The sequence below is a fragment of the Gavia stellata genome, chromosome 1, assembly GCF_030936135.1.
Source record: "Gavia stellata isolate bGavSte3 chromosome 1, bGavSte3.hap2, whole genome shotgun sequence".
Classification (NCBI taxonomy): Eukaryota; Metazoa; Chordata; class Aves; order Gaviiformes; family Gaviidae; genus Gavia; species Gavia stellata.
The window spans coordinates 87,118,558-87,133,031 of NC_082594.1; the positions used below are offsets into that span (position 1 = coordinate 87,118,558).

A 14,474-nucleotide genomic window follows, 5' to 3' on the forward strand; every position below is an offset into this window, starting at 1 on the left:
CTCCTCCTCCTCCTCCCCCTTCCTCCTCCTTCTCCTCCCCCTCCCCGCCGAGCCGGCAACATGAACTGAAATCCCCAGAGAGGCACAGAGGCGGCGAGCGAGCGAACGGAGCGGAGACAAGCGGAGATTCAGTGGCTCTCTCCTCCCGCCGCCGCTCGGGCTCCGGGCAGCGCGGTCCCGCCGCTCCGCTCAGCCTCGCCCCTCGCCCGGAGAGCGGCGGCCGCCCGCGCCCCGCGCCCCGCAGCCCCCCATGGCCCTCATCATGGAGCCCGTCAGTAAGTGGTCGCCGAGCCAAGTCGTCGACTGGATGAAAGGTGAGGAGCGGCGCCGGGGCTGCGCGGTGCCCCTCTCCCATCTCCCCCCCACCCCATCCCATCCCCGCAGGTGCGGAGAGCTCCGCGGCTTCCCCCGCGCCGGGGTCCCGCCTCCCGGCACCGCCGGCTTCCCCCGCGTTTTGGCTGGGGGGTGGGAAGGGAGGAGGGAGGCCATCGGGGCCGTGCCGCCGGGGCGAGGGAGCAGCGCGGGGGCCGGGGGCCCCGGGCTGCCCCGAGGCGCGGGGCCGCGCTCCCCCCTCCGCCCCCGGGCGCGGAGGGGGGGCGGCTGGCGACCCCCGGCGGCCCATAAAGCCGGGGGAACGGGACGGGACGGGACGGGGGTGCTCCCGAGCGGCGGCGGCGGCGGTGTGGCGATGGGGCCGCCCCCCCGCCCCAGCAGCGAGGGGATGCGAGGAGCGTGGCGGGCTGCGCCGGGCAGAGGCGGTGCGAAATGACTGGCGACATAAAAGTTTAACCAACCGTGGGGCGCTCGCCCCTGCGGGGAGCACGGTGTGACCGCGCCCCGCGGCTGGCGGCGGGGCGGGGGCGACTCTCCGGGCGGCGGGGTCGGTGGGTCGGTGGCGCCCTCGGGAGCGCCGGGGCTGCCGCGCCCCCCCCGCCTCCGCCGCCGCCGCCGCCGCCGTGAAACCGCCTCGCCGGGCGAAGGGCGCGCAGCCCGCCCCTCCGGCCGGGCCGAGGGCACCCACACGTGGGGGGGTCGCCGTCCCCGGCCCCAGGGGTGGCATCTGAAGATCCGTGACTTGCGTTCACCGGGAAGAGTCCGCTGGGCTGACGTGTTGCTGCTGTGCTTCTCCCGCTCCCCCACCTGTCGTCCCCCCAAATAAAGTCTAATGAGAATAAAATTTGGGCTCTCTGGAAAGCCTTTCTGTTATTCTGCGTGCACCGATGTGGCGTTAACACTGTAATTCAAAAAGGTCTTTTTGTGGCGGTTTGTGGTTTGTTTTTTTTTGTTATTACCTTTAACTTAGGCTGCAGCTGTGTTTTGAATAAATCACCATCTAATATTATATATCTTTTTATAAAGATAGAATGACCGGATGGATACAACTTTTGAACAACTGCTACATTGTGGGAGTTCTTTATAACATGCTGTGTGCTACTAATGTGACAGTTTCATCATCCTTAAAATTTCAGGCATATAGCATATGTTTTCAGTTATTCAATCCTGACATTTATAGCTGTTGAGCTATAATTATATTCAGTAACATACATAGTTTTGCTGTTTCTGAAGCATTCTCAATCCATAGAAAAATAATAATAAAGAATAATGTGATACTTCATATCCTAAGAAATTAGTAAATATTAATAAAAAACTTGAAGGAGCTACACATGATCAGTATTAAAAACAAACCCCTTCCAACTTCAAAATGTTTTATTACAGCTATTTGGCTTCCAACATTTTTACTTCTGAAAAAAATAAGATTGTGTAGGAGTTTTTTCAAATCAATGCCTGAGATACCTCCCCCGTATTTTGGGAATGCAGAAAAAATAATGAATTTGCAGATACTGCATTTTTAAAAAACACTGCAAAATGTAATACATCAAATACTTTTCATAAATGACAGGTGAAGTACGTTGCATACTCTGCTTTTGTATTGCATCAATACAAAATCAGTTATTTAAAAACAACAGCCTGACTAAATGATAACATCAAAAATTGTGAGGCTGGATAAAGGTTTCTGGTTAGAAACCTGTGACTAACACACAGAGCTGTAGGTCTGTTTTTTAAAAATAATTATGTGAACTTTACACAAAAAGCAGTTCTTGCAATCGTGCTTACTTTCTGGATTATGAAGCTTGCTTTTTAGTGTTTAACCTGTTTATTTTGGTGTGAATGCTTGATTGTTTCTCAGGAGTACTTTCATTTTTACTGGGCAAACACATATATGTTGCTTCAAGCTTTCATTTCTTAATTTTGTGTTCTGAACTGCAGATGAAACCTCATTTCGAGTGAGGTGCAAAGAGATAAAGCACCTGCCTTTGACTAGCACCGTTCGAGGAAAACCACCTAGATAGCCACCATAGTTTCAGAAGTTGAGCCTGGCAATGAGTAAGACCAGCAGCCACGGGCAGGTCTGGTCCTGTCTGATGGATCACACCTTGCCGAGTTTGGAGGAAGGATGGTAGTGGATAAGGGCAAGTGGTCTCGGCTGCAACAACTTTGTTTTTCTCGCGTACTGTTTGTAGCGTTGCAAACATTGTTACTGAAATCTGGGTGAAAATATGTTCTTCTACTGCTTTAAACACATTATCTCCAACAAATTACATTTCTGAAAGTCTCTGTGTTTTAAGAGGTACCCAACACAGTTCAATGAGTAAAACACGAACGTGTCTTTGACATGAGAACCTTGGGGTGAGTGCATTAGTGGTCTTTGCATTAGCGACAGTCAAGTCTGGTTTGCATAAATTACATTAAACTTCAAGATGCGAGGATATTTTGCTGGCTTACTGGGGTTATTTTACAGAATTATAAATGCTGAACTGGGTTTTAACCTCTTCCTTTAAGTAAGGGCTCCACTATGTAATATGCCTTCTCAGCGCAGCTCTGTAAAGAGCATTCTTCAAAATATATTTAAGTGTTCAAAGCAAAATCTTTCCTGAAAAAGGAAAATCCTACTGTTTAACATTGTTTACAGTTATCTGAAAGTAAGGGGAAATGAAACACTTTAGATTTTATTGGTCTCAGTGTTTTTGTGATGGTCTTGCTGGTATGACCTGAGCGTTTGCAATAAAAGGCCCTGTCTGGAATTCTTTACTTAGGCAAAAGAGCCATTACCTCAGTGGCATTTTGTTTGGATCGGTGATAAAGTATCAGGCCTAACATTAAAGATGTGAGAAATGAAGACAGAGCAAGTATTCCCACTCAAAAGCGTTATATAAAAGTGCTGAGCTCTGGGCTGGATGGCTGGATAGGGAGCAGGCTCAAGACTGTGAGTATTCATGGCATTAATACAGTCTCTCCAATGTCCTCTAATTTTTTGATTCCTTGATATACACGGTTGGCCTCTGGATCCTTTAATGGCCTATGGACTCTTAACACTGCTGAGATAGAGAGTTGTACCTGGAATTGGTTATGCAAATAACCGGCTACCTAAATTTCGACCTATGAAAATGTGTACATTAAGAAGTTGTGGACCAAAGTACCCATTAAAACTTTGCAAATGAAAATGACAAAACAAGCGGAGCCTGTGTCAGCATACGAGTTTTTGTATGGTTTAAAATGAACCCACCAAGAGAAGATTAACTGTCATAGAGCTGGAAAAAGAGCAGATGGATTAGCTCATCTCTCCCACAGGATGACATATTGTATGTGGAGGATAAAATGAATATTTAAATTGATTCAAACTGTGTATTATTTTGCTTTTCATAACTTAGTACTAATTTTAAAGGCCCTGGATGGATCAGTGAGCTGAAACTGTGTCAATCACCTCCTCTGCCTCCCCTTTGGAGGACATGTGTGGATTCCACTGCTGCGTTGCAAGACGTTGACACGTTGCATAGGCAAGCACCGTCAAACGTCATGGCTTTCACTGACTCAGGAAGGGAACATGTCAGATGTGGTTTAGATTTCTGAGGTGCTGAGAAAACTCAAAAACACGCAATTACTTTCCAAACATCAGGATGTTTTTAACTGAGTCTTGTAATTTAACTTCTTTTGTCTGAGGTTATTTATAATGGCTGTGGTTTGATAAGGACTTGCTGCTTTTAACAATATTCTAGTTTTAATTCCGTACCAATCTCTCAACGGCAGAATCTGTTCAAAAAGGCAATCCACCTGGAAAAATCAATATTACTTTATCTAACAAAGCTTAAATATTTATTTTTTGTTTGCCGAATGGCAGCTTATAGGGCTTACACTAAGCTCATACAGCTTAAACTGTTGTAATGGTGGTCCTACTCAAGATGCTGACATCTGAGGCATGGAGTTGCTCTAACGTCTTCTAACACTAAGGAATGGGGGCTTTTTACCTCTATAAAGTCTACTTTACCAGCGTTTAGAAGGATGTAAATATTTACAAGAACTGGGGGAAGAGAAGGAGAAACATGAATTTTCTAGCAAAGCAAAAGCAGAGTACAAAAGTTCCCCGTTTGGATGATTGAATATTACATGGATTTAAGAACTGAGTTTCTGTCTGCTCTTCACATACAGAAGTTCATGTCTGTTTTCAGTAGCACATGTGTTTGCATGGAGTCGTCATGGGCTGCCAACAACTGTGCTCCACTTGGTGTAACGGGAATTACGTGTTATTTGTCAAGAAAATGCAGGAGTTTGTGGGAATGTGATGTAATAATGATTTGAAAAATGTTGCCATGGGGATCCTTTTACTCCTGTTTCCGCATGCGCAGAGCCGTAGGATACCTGTGGCAACACCCAGGTCCTGCTGCGGTTCCTGAACTATTAGGTAGCAACTGGAAAGCTCATCAGTGAAGGCACAAACCCTCTTGCAGTGCTGGGATCTAGCAAATGGATTTAGGTCCTACAAACAGTGAGGGTGACTGCTGTATTCAGGGTCACTATCAGACCTACCTCATTTTTTGCCTTGGCTTTCTCTGAAGATGACTGTTATGGACAAAGTTTAGGAGAGCGCTTTTTCTGGACCATAGGCTGGACTATACTACCACAGGGGCCTGTGAGCATCTACTTTACGGTAGAGAGGAGGCATGCTTGCACATATGTATGTGCCTCATTTCGGGCTTTAAATTTTGTCCGTCTTTTTGTTTTTTTCAATGGTTCATCGAGTTAAAGGTGCTTTCGTCCACTACTTCCCTTCATATTGCTTTTGGGAGGGCCCCTAACGAATGTGACTGTTAGAAACCATATGGAGAAGGCTGAATTGTCTCAGGGAGACAAAAGCTGTATATTTAAGAGTGTGAAAAATACTTGGATTCTGAAACTTTAGTTCCTTGTGAAGCTTGTGTAGATAACCAATGAGGCTGCAGAATAGTCATCAGCTTGAACAGTCGTTGCTAAGTGCCATATGTGGAATAGATCAGGTGTTTTACAATTTGTAAGCATTGAAACTTTGTTTTTTTCTCCCACGAAAAGCAAACTGAAATTTTGCAGTAGCAGAGGGTACATATAGTACTCCATTAGCTTTGAAGTGATGCTATTAAATGGGGTTATGACTTTTACTGTAATGTCTGGCAAGAAAAGCTGTAGAAAAATATGAAATAGTGCCATAGGTGGAGCTTAATTTCGATGAACTCCCAAACTTTTTAATTTATAGATAGTTAATCCATTTGTAAGTAAGTAGTAAGAATTTTAATAAGAGAAGTTGGGGATCTTTTTGGGGAGGGGAGTTTGTACAAAGATGGATAGTCAAGAGTCAAACTGCGCTATTCCAAACTTTAGTTTTAAGGACTCCAGCTTTAAAGCTGTACTGAAAGCAGCGCTGGAAGATCTCTCCCTTTAGCTTGTTTATTTTTCCTGTGGATCTCTCACTTTTTGCTTGCCCTTCTGACATTAGGAGTTTTAACAGTATCAATGGCCACCACATCAGTCATGGTGATGTGTTTTAGAGCATCTTGGTTTGTGATTAGAAAAACCTCTCCTGCCATTGTTTATCAGCAGAAAATGAAACTGCAATTGAAACGGGAATATGACAAAGCCTAACAGCCCTGGTGTTGCCATAGCAAATGCAATGTTACATAAGCAGCCACTCTGCAAATAATTCATGCAGCCAAATTTTAGGCATAACATGAGAATTCATTTCTAAATTAATGATCTTTTCGGGAGGGAGCTTTCCTAGATGAGGTGATCTCACTCGTTACCGAAATTAATGTGCTATTTGTGAAGCTCTTTTAACACTGCCCGTTTACACCTTTATTTTGTTTGAACATATTGTTCTGTTTCTGAAACATCTGTTAGTTTAAATATGGCCTCACAATATGTTTTCTCAAGTGGTTTTTTGCAACAGTTCAGCGAAGCTCTATATTCTGATCTTATTCAGATTTATTTGCACACTGCAGTATTAAACCAAGCAATTTACAAATGCCTTTTCTGGTTAATGGGTGTCAAGAATTTTGCAAGGCAGCGATATAAAACTTTTCAGATGAGAGTTCTGAAATATAGATACAGATGTATTTTTAGAATCTTTGCAAGTAGTTGTCTTTTAGCGCTCCAGCAATAATAAAACAGGCAGTTTTATCTTCTAAAACCCAAACTGGCAAATGGTCTAGACTTTCCGTCTGATCCTCGGAAGTGTAGATGACCATTTAATCTCAGTAAAGTTACTGTAGCATTTGATTGTACTGTATTTCTCAGAGTCAAGTAGTAATATTTGTTACCGATTTCCAGAGGAATAGGGAAAAGCTGTTTCCTGAGAAAATTCTTCATGTATAGGCTTGCATTCAAAGGTATGTAACCAGGAGAAAGAGGAAGCTTGTTCCTCAGGCTTCCCTGCTATGTAGATGCTGTGGGGTTTGGGTTTTTTTCAAGAAGTTACCGTTTCCTCATTAAAACATAGGATAACTATATCAATGAACACCTGTAGCAAGTGTTTACCTTTAGCAGGATAACTTAGCTTTAGATTTCTAGATCCAAATAAGACAAAACTTTGTTAGTATCATACTTACTGCTTAAATAATTTACCTAATAAAACCTTTAAACCTTCAGTTTAGAAGCTGAGTAGTTATCAAGACAAATGCTGTAGGATAAGGGTTCCCAAATACCTTACTAAAAAAAAAATCCAATTCTGGAAAGGCTGTGTCATGAAACTATGAAATGCCATATTTTGTTCATTCATCTCTTCTAGCTTTTCAAACGCATCCACTTTTTCTAAAACGGTGAAGTAGGGAGATGGAGATGAGTTGTATTTTTCAAGAAGAAAAATGTGGGGGGTCCAATATTAGGCCTGTGTTATAGTCAAAATGCAGAGGAAAGCAACTGCCACGTGAACCTACTTGCAGCACTGTGCAGGGAGTTTAATTTCTTCTTCTGGGACACTTGGACCTAGCAGGACATTTGCTCTTAAATTTAAAATAGCTGAGTAGTCAAGAGCAAGCATCTACTGCTCCTCATAATGCTCCTTTCCTGCAATTGAAGGGTGAAGGGCTGGAAGACACAGGTCCAGTGGTTCAGTGCACCCAAGGTCTGGAATACTACACTCATAAACACAATTTGCCCTCACCGTATATGGGGGTTAGCAGATGTCTGGTAGATGAAAAAAATTTTTCCTTGAGGATTCCAGTGCAGGCATTGCTCTTACACAAAGGGAATTCAGCATATCAAGTCTTTTTAAAGCACTGGAGGCTTGAAAATCTAGCCCTTTTTGTTCTGCTTATGTGCCGAGTAATATTATCTTTGAGAAAATAGCTGTGAGTGTGATCTTGTAGGGTGCTTGGCAATTCTAGTTTATCCTTTAAGTAGAAATTTAGGGCACTTGGTACCTCAGATGAAGTGCCTAGAACAGTAATTTCAAAGTGTTTGGCCTTACATGATTAACACCTGCTACAGTACCATATGGTGGGAATTTCCAAATAAACTGTTAATTAATATATGAGTGTACCAGAGTAAGCCGTAATTAAACTATATTCAGCTGAAGTGTATTATTTTAATATAGTGGGATGCAAAGTGCTGTACTTTTGTATTATACCTTTTCGGTTGTGTGAAGAAGAGGACAAGACGTTGATGAGAATTAATTGAGCCTTTAAATTAAAGATTCAAGTAGCTTTTTTTTAATAAATGGTTTAAGACTCGCATCAGCACCAAACATCCATTGCTTTAAGGGGAACAGGGTCTTTGTTTGGTAATGCTGAATTTTTGATTGTGAATGCTGTGGAGACTCCTCTGTTAGGATTTTACTGGTGTCTGCTGTGGGTGGACAGTGGATGTCCAGCTGAGCTACACAAGCATATAAGCCATTTTCACATAACTTCAGATATCACGGATGGGGCTGTGTCTGTGCTGCTTGGTCTAGTATCACCGGTGGAACGAAATCTTCCTGTGTTGGCTGGCCAAAACGGTCTGGAGGAGTGTTGGGGTGGGAGCTAAGGGTGTGCACGAGCCGGGGTAATGCTGGGATCTCCTCCTTAGCCCTCTTGTATTTGGAAGGATGAACATACCCATGGATACTGCTGAGCAGCTGGCTAGGTCACCTCTCAAGGGCTCTTGCCTCCCACAGAGGATGACTGTTGGCCGTGTAGAAGTTTATAATATTACTGTTTTTGTTAAAGTGTAGAATTTATTTTTAGTTTAGCCACATCTACCAGTTGCCAATAGCTACAGCTATAAATGACCTATTTTAAAATAGATTCTTCTTCCCTGGCCTCCCTTCCTTTTCTCTTTCCCTTCTCTCCTGATAATCTTCATGTCAGTGAGAAGGTGAAGAAAACCTTCCTCTGCATAATGAGGACAGGTAAATATAGGTGGAACATGCCAGTGTTGTCCGAGTAATTCACTAGATGGCATTCTTCCTTCTGAGTCAACACCGAAACCGTTCATGGGAATGACAAGAGACCTTAGTGGGTTTAGTGAAACGTGAACCTGAAAACTTGGCCACGTGTGGTTGCTGAAGCTTCACTGACATTCTTAATAATACTGGGGAAGTTAACTTTAGCGTCCCAATTAAATTCCATGTTAATAATTAAAATCTTTGTAACTGGACTCCCCTCATTGATATCCATGACTGAGATGTGCCTTCCTTCCTGTCTTTAATTGCTTTGTAGTTTTGTTGGTTGCTTTCACACAGTTGATATTTTTTTGATTTGCAAGATGCAGTGCCGTTTTTGTCCTTGTCTGGTTTCAGATTTTAAAAAAATAGTGGTCGGGGACCTGTTGAATGCAAAGGAGAAGTTGCTCTCTGAAAAAGTAACTTACATTGTGTACCGTCAACTGTTGTGAATCTTCACTTGTCCTGCTTTGTGTACACCTTTTAAACACCAAACAAATAACAATTTTCTTCTTGTCTTATTCTGATTAAAGTGTGACTGAAGTATGAGGTGAAATATCCAAAAAAGTACCTTGTTGAGTGTCCAGCACTGCTTGACTTCTGGCTGTCTTGTTTATTGTTTCTTTATGGTCATGGACAGAGCCATGTGCCCTTTCTCTTCAGAGGTCAAGCATGGCTCTTTTTGGTAGACTTTGTTTTATTAGCGCTAATATGAAAAAAGTACAATTCTGTTAGTGTGTTTTTATTTTTGTAGTCCGCTTCTACTTGTTTCTAAAACTTTCTGTAAGGACACTATGATGAAGTGGTCATTATTGCTTTTCAGAGAGGTGTTTATTGTGGTCTTCAAATATTTTCAAATAAAACTAACTATATGTTAGTTTAACCTAGAATGTGGTGGCTTGTTGTTTCTTAAATTTCTTTTTACGTATTTTAGTATAGTCTTGAGTGTTGTGCCTCACAAGTCCTCTTGAAAATACCTGTGATCACTGATTACACTGTTGGGTGCTGGACTTCAAAATCAGATGTAGCTTTCATTACTTTAGCTGTTATTTCATTGTATGTTTTAAACCCTATGGATCTTAGCTGTTTAATGCAGTCTGTGGTCAAAAGCCTATTTGTGGAGCTCTGATTATTGAGTCCAAGAGCACAGTGTAGTGTGAATAATTTGTCGTGCTCTGCGTGTGGATTTGAGAGAGAGAAGTTCAGCCTGGAAGCGTAATCATTGCACATAAGAAATTTCCATATAAGTATCAATCTGAACGTTTGAAGCAAGGAGAAGAGTTTATCATTAGAAAAATAAGAAAGTTAGGTATATGACAGGACTCCCTGAGAGCAAAGAAAGTAATTTTTTAAAAGGACTGGATATTTCATAGTCTTGAAAGGATTGTTTTAAATGTCTGCTTTGGCAAATTACATCACTGGCATAGCATTTGAATGCCTGCTTGAGTTATGATGAAGCTACGCTTAGCAACTATAGAAAGTAAAGTGATGTATATGCAGTCATGAAACTTCTGTATCCCTAAGATTAGCATGTTTCCTTGTGTGTTTGGGGTTTTTTTTTTCCTTTTAAATAAAGAATTTGGTGTTCCTGGTAACTACCTTGGCTTGAATAAGGCAGCTGAAGAGTCGTGGCAAAGCTAATGAAGGAGCGCTAGCGATCTCCCTGATGGAAATGTCAGCGTTTGAAAATGGTCTTACCAGCTTATCAACCCAAGGTCTTGGGGAAAACAAAACACTTGGTGCAAGACAAAAAATCACTTTTCTATGAAAATATACCCCACGTACTATGTAGTATTCGCTAGATGAATAAAAGATGAAATTTCTTGTGGAAGGCTAAAGGTAATTTCAGTTACTAAAAGTTTACAAAGTTAGTTTACAAGCAGCTCACTGATTCCTTGTGTGTTCTGTCTTGGTCAATAAAATCCTTTTCTGTTACTTACTTGGACATCATCCAGTTTCTGTCTTTCATCCTAACCATTGTCCTTCAGCTCAATATAAGCCACACTGAACTATTCAATTATGAACTGGAGGTAACTAATGCTAATGAGATATGAATGAGTAAACCTGAACAGACTGGACAATTAGTGACTGTCTCTGGTGGTGTTATCAGATCATAGGATTTTATCCGTCTTCTGAGACGATGCTTTCCGATGCAGGGTGCGGTGGCGTGCCTGGACATCCAAATGCCAAGGATTGCGGAACAGGGACTTGAGTTTGCAGGATACCATGCCCTGAATGTTTTTCACCCCTGCAAATCTGCACAAATCCTGTTTAGGGGAATGAGAGCTGTTTATGTAATAGAGTAACTAAAAAGATAACTTCGGTATGTGATGCACTCCTCCAAAAAAACAGTGACCGAAAATTTGTCTTCTAGTTGAAAAGAAGGTAAAGCAGAATAAAAACTTTGCTGCCCAGTAAAAAAAAAATAAAAAATTAAAAGAACCTTACTTTAGAAAATGTTTCTTTTTCAGTTGATAATATATTGCAGGCTGTGGTGAGAATGGTGACATTTGAGATCCAAAGGAAAAATTAATGTGCTCATAACTCTTCAGTTGCATATATATGAAATTAATTCAGCTATCAGGCAGAATTAAATAACATCTAGGAATTGTAATTTCATTAGGTTTCCTCACTTTATGTGTGTTCAGTAATGTGGTCTACCTCTTACAAGGTAATTGACTTGTATTTATCCTAAGAATTAAAACTGTAAATCTTAAGCCTGTACCCTCTTGTTTAGTGCTGTCAAATACTGGAAGGAGTTTCCTGCAGAATACTGTATTGATAAATCTTAAGAAATTAAAATTCATCTCAAGAAAGAATTAAAATGAGATCTCTGAAGGAAAAGATTGATGTGTGTTGGGATTTAGTTTCAATCGATGATAAAATTGTTTCTAAAATTACAAATCTATCTAATTTACTTTTCTTTTGATAGAATCTTTAAAAGTATTAAGGCAATTCACAAAGCAATAGCTCAAACTTTTTGAGTTCAAAGCATCTCAGTAATGTCAAATGTCATAGACTGTACGTCCTAGAAAGAAAATGGCTTCCAGATTGCAGCAGTTTAAAAATGAGCAAATAGATAGAAATAGCTTTCTAGTGGCACGGTTAGGTATTTAAATCTCAACAGGTCATTTGTTTTTTACTGCTTACTGTTTTAGGATTTTTCTGTCACTGTGGAACAGCACAAAATGATAACTTGTAAATGGTTTAATGGTAAAAATCAGCCATCAGTGTTGGGAAAAATAAATCCGTGTAGCTCCGCTAGAAGAATGCATCCTTCTTTCGTGTAATCAAGCACCATAAGAACAATTGACTTGCATGAACTTTTGATGAGTTCTTAAATGTGCTCCCTTTAAAGTTATTATCATATGACAGATGGGAAGTAAACTAGCTCGCAGTTCAGAGAGGTCGGATAAGGGCAGCTATAAAGAGTTGTCTGCCTGTTGGGGTTTTTTGACCCTTTTTTCTCCCCTTCCCTTAATGACTTTTTGCTATGGCATATGTGAATTTATTTAAGTTTGCTCTGTGCACTCTAATCCAATTGCTTTGTTTAGTCAAATGAATGTTTTTTGTTTTGCTTTGAATTTTACCTTTTGTTTTAGCATTTAAATATGCATATTTAATTAGGATATGTTATTAAAGATTAGATTCTCACAATGGGATGCGTGCCAGCTCTTGAAATGAAGCCATGCTTGTCAGGAGATAGTAAATAATAAGCTTAGTAAGGTTTAAAAGATGTGTCTTGCAAAACATTAGCCCCTGTAATGAGTGCAAAGTGGCGACAGTACATAAATATCAATTGTTTTTCTCCAGTGGATCCGTTTGAATATGAGTTTTCTTAATTTGAATTAAATTTTCTTTTGCCAGTTTAATGAAACAAGCAAGAAGGGATGTTTGTCTTTGGAGAAACCACAGTTTCCCATCCCAGAACAATGACTTGTTTTGAACTGAAGGGGAACAATTCGACATTCATACAGTATCTTGTAATCTCTGTTCCGAAAACCATGTTAAAAATAAGAAACTGCTGTCCAGTGAATACGCATTTAGCTGCAAGGGTGGGGGGGGGGTCTTGGATTCCCAGCTTTGCTTTCGGGACTGTCTGTATTTTGTTTTTAATTTTATCCAGAATCTTTTAATACTACTGGGAACAAGGGCTTGGAGTATAAGGTTCCCTGTGCTCTTAAATACCTTGAGCATCCTGGCTGGCGTGTGTGTGCACGTGTATGTGTGTGTGCGTGTGGCTGGTGTGCCCAGGGTGGCATTGACAAGGACACGATTTGGAGACAAGGACGGGTCTATCTCCATCCTAATTTGATCAGACAGAACTGTCTGCAATCACACCCTGAAAGATTAAGAGTGGCTTTTGATGACTCTGGGCTTAAATTCAGGCATCTAATTTCTGTCTTTAAGCACATGAGTCTCTCTGTGGGCCTGGACAGAGTAACTCCTCTGCTAATAATCTATGCAGTGGGTTTTTCATCAATGTTTCTGATTTGTCCCCTGGCCCCTGTGGAAGAAGGAGAGGCTGGCATAGCCGTTCTTCGGGGTGCACCTCTAGCCCAAAGCAAAGGGGGAAAGTGGGAGCAGTACGTTGGGATACAAATGTATGATGTGGAAAGCAGAGAAATTTAAGTGGAGAGGAGAAAAAAGGCGTACTATGCATACACACATATTCTCCATCACTTTTGTTTTATGTTAAATTCTTTTTTCATTTTTTAAGTTATATTCATAATATTTTTGAAATTGCATGTATAAAATAAGTGCTTGACTCAGGAGCCATGTTGTATGAGATGTAACCCTTGGAAAGAGAAATTGCCTTTGCTACTGAGCAAGTATTTTACTAAGATTAATAAAAGAAAAGAAAAACAAACCCAAACAAGTAATGAAGAAAATTCCCTGTATTTAGTAATACAGCGATGCTTACCAAGTAGCCGAAACCTGTAGTATCTGGTGCTGAAAATAAGTAGCCATTACGCGAAGTAACAGCATATTGCTGTGGGTACTCCACTGCTAGAGGCACCATTTTGGCTAACACACAAAACTGTTGTACTCAGTACTGGAAGGCCTTAAAAATCCTACATTTCATTTTGTAAGAAACTCTTCTCCCGCGTGTCTGAACAAAATTACAGAAGAAGGTTCTTTATACTGCTGAATTTTTTCCCATGTGCTGCTGGACCCTCTGTATTGTTCGCTTTACTGGGGAGTTGCCAGTATTTCAGCAGCAGGTGAAGAGGCTGCTTGTCACCCTCTGCATCGCGAGTCCTCCGGCTCCTCCTCATTACAGGGGAGGGAGAAGGTTAAATGCCTTGTGTCATCTCTACTTTAAGTGCACTGAAGCATTTCTAACTGACTGGCTGCTTTTTTTAATGAAAGAAATTTGTCTTGTAACAGCTTCATATGCCCAGCTAATTAAAACCACTCCATTATATTACTCTCCATATATCCTGTTTGGTAGGCAGAAATTGTTTGCTCTTTGACAGATTCATTTCTTGTTGATGTTGGTTTTGTAGGCTGCCTCTGCCTTGGACTTGTATAACTTAGAAATAATAAGGCATTAAGGCAATAGAAAGATTTGTTAATCATTAATATAGAAAACATTTTCAGTCTTGCTTAGTATCATAAGATACTGTTTGTTCTGCATGTGTAAATGGCTCAGCTTTATGGCAAGACTAAGTTGAGGGACATTTAGTTTGATACATGAAGCTTGGGAATGTGTTTTAAATTAAGAAATTGTTACAACACAGGTATG

General features: G+C 41.1%; 1 protein-coding gene across 4 annotated transcripts in view; it reads left to right on the top strand.

The window, feature by feature from the left end:
* The first annotated feature begins 250 nt into the window (after window positions 1-250).
* CNKSR2 (connector enhancer of kinase suppressor of Ras 2) overlaps window positions 251-14,474 on the top strand; it is a 217,930-nt gene continuing 203,706 nt past the window's right edge. For all 4 annotated transcript variants that reach the window (XM_059824755.1, XM_059824762.1, XM_059824768.1 and 1 more), the window contains exon 1: window positions 251-314. In XM_059824755.1, coding sequence (XP_059680738.1) covers window positions 251-314 — 64 coding nt within the window. The remainder of the gene's footprint in view (window positions 315-14,474) is intronic.